This window comes from Chinchilla lanigera, unplaced genomic scaffold (genome assembly GCF_000276665.1).
Source record: "Chinchilla lanigera isolate Chin_1 unplaced genomic scaffold, ChiLan1.0 scaffold00067, whole genome shotgun sequence".
Lineage (NCBI taxonomy): Eukaryota > Metazoa > Chordata > Mammalia > Rodentia > Chinchillidae > Chinchilla > Chinchilla lanigera.
The window spans coordinates 12,070,376-12,076,357 of NW_004955468.1; the positions used below are offsets into that span (position 1 = coordinate 12,070,376).

General features: G+C 40.4%; 1 protein-coding gene across 2 annotated transcripts in view; it reads right to left on the minus strand.

Moving 5' to 3' along the window:
* Positions 1-5,982, minus strand: part of Copa (coatomer protein complex, subunit alpha) — a 48,107-nt gene that overhangs the window by 7,434 nt on the left and 34,691 nt on the right. For both annotated transcript variants that reach the window (XM_005400207.2, XM_005400206.2), the window contains exons 18-23: positions 4,478-4,640; positions 4,232-4,378; positions 3,200-3,389; positions 2,819-2,914; positions 1,036-1,124; positions 720-843 (exon numbers count right to left, since the gene is read on the minus strand). In XM_005400207.2, the coding sequence (XP_005400264.1) occupies positions 720-843; positions 1,036-1,124; positions 2,819-2,914; positions 3,200-3,389; positions 4,232-4,378; positions 4,478-4,640 (809 nt within the window). The remainder of the gene's footprint in view (positions 1-719; positions 844-1,035; positions 1,125-2,818; positions 2,915-3,199; positions 3,390-4,231; positions 4,379-4,477; positions 4,641-5,982) is intronic.

A 5,982-nucleotide genomic window follows, 5' to 3' on the forward strand; every position in this document is an offset into this window, starting at 1 on the left:
AAAAAAAAAAAACAAAACCAAGTTACTGGTCTTTGGCTGTCAAACTCTTCGAACTTCTTCCTGAGCTCCTAGGTCACCACTGCTACAGTAAGTGCAGGGCACAAGGACATAGGAAGGTAGAGGAGATAAAGGAAAGAGCAGAGCTGGGCAGAAAATGCAGTCTGTTTAGGCTCTCACTTAGGAGAAGTGAACTGGTAGACATATCTGCGAAACAGGAGAAGACTAAGGGTGGCAGTGGCAGGGGCGACAGTACCCATTTGTACACACTCACATGACAAAATTAGAGGTGGTTGAATTTGTACCTGAAGACTATGTCATAAATGATAAAACACTAGAACATGACTACATACATGGTGAAACCTAGGGAAATACACCAAAATACTTATAGAGGTTATTAGCGGTAATAGGAATAACCCCTGCCCCAATTCCCAAATTTTCTTCTACACTGCAGAAAGCTTTTCTTTTTTTTTTTTTTTTCCCTCCGGTACTGGGAACCGAACTCGCGACCTTGCGCTTGCCAGGCAGGCGCTTTTGCCGCTGAGCTAAATCCCCAGCCCCAGAAAGCTTTTCTTTATACACCAGATCTGACTGGTATTTCAGTGTTCCCTAAGGCCTCACACAAAAAAACAGACAAATGCAACTAAGTGCGAATGGCACTCTCTGGGATGGTTTCTTACAAAATAAATGATAGAAGTGCTAAGGAAGAAACGCGCACTGACCTTTGCTGGCAATGGAGCCTTCAAAGAATCCTTTAGACACTGTGAGTAAGGGCCAGTTGGTATCCAGTGGCATGATAGGTGCAGGCGGCTGGAGCAGCTTAGCATTGGGGTCAATGTCTGGGATCTGAGAGGTGGAAGAAGATAAAAGGTTTAAACACAAACAACTCTCAGGAATCCTATACAGAAGGGTATAGAGATTCCTTTAAGCTCATTTATTTCTCAGCCACTCTGTAACCAGGTGGGGTAGTTTTAAATTGTCCTAAGAGCTGAGTTAATCCTGTGATGAAAGACACTCATATAAAAGATAAAGACTCACTGTCTCCTTCTCTGGGTCAAATGTTTCCTTCAGGCTCTCAGCTTCTTCATCTAAGCCATGAGTAGCAGCTGTGAGATAGGCCAGGGACTCTGTAGAGAAACCAGACTTTGGGATACTGATACATTTTCAGGGAAATATTGTGGTGGTAGGCAGAGAGATGAAATCTCCTCCCACAGTGATCCCTAGTATTCAAGTACCTGAATAATAAGCTCCCTTTCAGTGTGGGTTGGGCTTACTAACTACCACCCTCCAAACGGACAGACAAGGCAGAGATAATGGGATGTTACTGCTGGGATTAGTTTACAATTATGCCTTCTATCTCCAGTGCACATAGCTGTATCCCCAGCCCTTTTTATTTTTTATTTTGAAACAGGGTTTTGCTAAGTTGCCCAGGTGGGACTTGAATTTGCGATCCTTCTGCCTTCGCCTCCTGAGTGCTTATAAACCAGCTGCCATGCTGTGAATTGCCCTATTTAGAAGTTAATATGGGAAGGAAATGACATCTCCCAGACAACAGACAACAGAGACAGCCTTAGTAATGCCCACCCAGGTGACTGTGTGTAAAAGTGGGTCCCAAGCTGAGCATGGTATGTCTGCAGTCCAGGCAAACACCTTGACTGCAGTCCTACGAGAGGCACTGAGCCTGAGCTGAGCCATGCTCTAAACTGTAAGTCATACACGATTGTTGTTTAAACTATAAAGTGAGCATCCCTCATTGACATGCTTGGCACCAGAAGTGTTTCAGAGGTTTTGGATTTTGGAATATTTGTGTAGGCTTTACTAGTCAGGTACCCCTAATCTGAAATTCAAAATATTCCAAAAATCTTCTGAGCATCATATTAGTATTCAAGAAGTTTTGGGTACTGGAGCATTTCAGGATTTGGGTTTTTTTTATTAGGTTTTGATGTTTAACCTGTACAAAGTTTTTGAGTAATTTGTTATACAGCAATTAATTGCTAATGAATACAGTTACTTATCTTTAAGATTCATCATCAACATTAGTACAACCTGGGGATCCTGACTCCTAACACACCCTACATCTACCACTTTAGTAAGTCGTATTGCTTCTACTCTCAAAATATATAACCCAAATCTGACCATAGCTCCTCCACTAGAGCAGCATCTTGGTCATGCCACGTTTTCTGCCTTGTTCCTGTATGTTTTTCAAATGCTTCTATAGTGTTGGTGTTTAGTGTTTTCTTAAAACAAAAGTAAAAAACCCTTAAATGTATACAAGAATAATGAGTGAAATCTCCAGTCTAGAAATAAAATTCTAATGTATCCAACCAGTTACATTTACTGTAGTATCCCTAGTAAATAGTTTCTATACATATACAGAAACATACTTAATTAATTCTTTGTGTGTATTATTGAACCTAGGGTTACTCTACCAATGAGCTACATCCTCAGCCCCTTTTTAAAAATTATTTAAAAAAAAAAAATTACTTTGAGGCGAGGTCTTGCCAAGTTGCCTAAACTGGCCTTGAACTTGTGATCCTCTTGTTTAAGCCTCTCAAGTCGATTACAGGTGCGCGTGACCATGGTCAGCTTGCTCTGGGACTTTTAAAACCTCTTGTCTTCCCCATGACTGTTTTCTTCTGTTGACCAGACTTGGTATTCTGGCTGTAACTCCCTTTGGCTTTAAAGAAAATCTATCTAAGCATGGTATGAACGTGTCATTTTTCCTGAAAAATGCACAATGAAGGGCAACTTTGCACCACTGTACATAAATAATGCAACAGGAAAAGAGAACATTTCCTAAGGCCTCCAAGGAGCTACTTACTCTGTCCACAGTTCTTTAGGATCCGCACTCGCTCTGACACATCACCCAGGTATAGGGCATTCTGATAATGGCCGCTCATGTCCTTTCTGATCTCAGCTGCACCAAGTCAAGAGACACAAACTTAGGTTTTCTATTTTTTGTTTGTTTGTTCGTTTGTGTTTTTGAGACAGGGTCTTGCTATGTAGCTCAAGCTGGCCTTGAACTCACTATGTAGCCCAGGCTGGCCTCAAACTTGTGGCAATCCTACTGCCTCAGCCTCCTGAGTGCTGGGATTACAGGTGTGTGTAACCATGTGCGGCAGGTTTTCTTTCTTAAATTTTCTCTCCCCCATTGGCTGTCCCCCAAAACCCTTCTTCCCAACAGTGATTTTAGGGGCCTCACCAATCTTCATCATCTTGCGAAGTTTCTCCAGGTTGCCAGTGATAAGGTACAGGAAGGAAAGTTTGTCAAAGTTTTTGGTGCGCTGATAGCACATTTCCACAATCTGGTGGTTCCCCTGTAGCAGAGCTACTTCTCCTAGCTTTTCCCAGCAGTTCTTGTCATCTAGTGCTTTAGCTGCTTCCAGAGCAATCTAAAGAAGCCCCGAGATCAGTGTTAACAGAATCCTACGGAGGATACGCTGTGACTCAAAACAAGGGACATGTGGTCAAAGCCTGTGTCTCCAAATAAATCTCCCAGAGAACTCCCTATTCTTTCGATAGCTCCCAGCTTTCATTCTATTTCTGTTGAAAACTCTATCTACAAACAGGATCTCTTTACATCCACGAATAGAAGAATCTTATCACACTATTCTCATCTGGAGACATTTCCTGAAAAATTTACCTTCAAAATATCACCTAACAGTTGCTGATTCCATAGGGCCAGTTCTTGTTTACCTTACCTGCCAGGTTTGAAGACTCACAGGGGTTTTAGGAAAGGCAGAAGAAATCAGAAAAGAAGGAATTCAAAAATAGAAAAAATAATGTTTCTAAGCTCTTTTCTCATGTGATTTTTGGTTTTTCTCCGGTACCGGGAACCGAACTCACGACCTTGCGCTTGCCAGGCAGGCGCTTTGTCACTGAGCTAAATCCCCAGCCCCTCTCATGTGAAAATAATGCCTGTGTCCTCTGAGCTTCAACATTTAAAAAATACTCCTTCACCTAAGCAAAATCAAGTGTCAATAAATGCATTTTTTCAAATTTTTTTTTCCAATTTTATACTGTCTTGCTTTTATCCCAAATTTTATACTGTCTCACTTTCCCTTTCCTTCTTTTTTCCATTTCCCCACCCCAGTTTCTCTTTCCTTTTTAAAGTTTCTTCCCATTTTACAATATCTGTTGTACATTCTGGATCTTATTTACTCTTTCATCTTTTCATACGAGGCTCTCTCATGTTTTATAAAATGATCTGGGGCCAATGACATATTCTTTTCACCTCAATGTTTCCACACTCCAGTGCCAGACTAAAGCGAGTTTTCTCATCCTTGACGAAATGCAGGGCCACTTCCGGATAGCCCTTCTTCTGGAGGTAAGCGATGATAGACTGGCCTACCAGTTTGGCGTTCCTCACCATGTGCAGTACCTAGACAGTGGGGGTTGGACAGGCCAGGAAGCAGAGATTACTTACAGGAAAAGAAGCGCTGCCCGTCTTAATACTACAGTATATGTCCTCAGATCCTACCTCATCATATTTTCTGTTGATCAGGGCCAGCTTGAATTTGAACTCGGTGGGGTCAATGGTGAGTACCCGAGGACGACACTCCCTATCTAGGCAGTACACGTTGTTGCCCTTCACTCGTGTCACATAGATGGGTAAATCCAGAGTTCGGATGATCCCGTGGTCCCTAAAAGCAGGGGTAGACAGCAAAATTTTCAGGGAGGAGGAAATCCAGCTTGTAAAAAACTGTATGAGCCCATGGCACAGCCTTTTATCTTCTCATTACCCTCTGTCAAGTGTCAATTCAAAGTAGTGTTATTTCTTTTTCTATTTTGGGGCAGATGATAGGGTCTTTCTTTATAAGTTATTACTCTAGGGGCTGAGTAACAGATGTGACTACAAAAATGAGACCTAAAGGTTAAATCCTAAATTCTGATATAGAATCAGTAGGCCACCATGAACAGGTAATTCCTTCAGTATATGTCACAAGTGAAAGTAAAAGCAAGTTACACACAACACACGAAATAATGAAAAGCAGAAAATATTTTGAACTGAATGATAATAAAAAAAGTACAAATTAAAACTTGTTGGTATACAGTTAATGCAATATTTGATAGATAATTTATAGCCTTAGCTGTATACAAAGAATTAGAAAAAATACTGAACATTAATGAGTTCTACACGAATATTTTAAGAGCGACTAAAAATTAACAAACATGCATCTCAAAAATTTTATTATTCTTTTAAAAGTTAAGCCAAAAAGAATACTTAGAAGAAAGCAATAAGGTCAATAGTAGAAATTAAGAGAAAACAAAAATACAGCACAGAAGTTCAGTATTGGCAAAAGTTGGATAAAACTGATAATAATCTTGTGTCAGTAATTAAGAAAAAAGAGAAAAAGGTAACAGGAATGAAAAAGGGGCTATCACTACAGATCCTGCAGAATAAGGATGTAACTTCAAAAAATGAGCAAACTTAGCTGGGAACAATGTCATGTCTGTAGTGCCAGCTACCCAGGGGGCTGAGTAGGAGGATCACAAATTCAAGCCCAACCTGAGCCAACTTTTGTCTCCAAAAAAATAAAAAGAGGGATGTAGCAGTGGTACAGCACTCCTTGGTTTGATCCTGAGCACCTTAAAAAAAGTTAACTGGCCAAAATTGTAAAAAAAAAATTTTAAATCCTTCTAGTCCTATTAACTTTTTTTTTTTTTTTTTTGTCTTTTTGAGACAGGTTCTTGCTATGCAGTTTAGGCTGCCTGTGAGCTCACTTTGTAGCCCAGGCTGATCTCGAACTCACAATGATCCTCCTGCCTCAGCCTCCTGAATGCTGGGATTATAGGCATGTGCCACCTATTAACTATTAAATAAAAGAAACTGAGTCAGATAAAGAATATCCCCTGTAAAGAAAACCCCACACCCAGATCACTTCCCTGGCAACCAGTCAACATTCAAGGAAGAAATGTGACTTAAGGAAGAATTAGTTCTAACCTTATACAAACTCATTAAGGGAGTAAAAAAAAAAAAAAAAA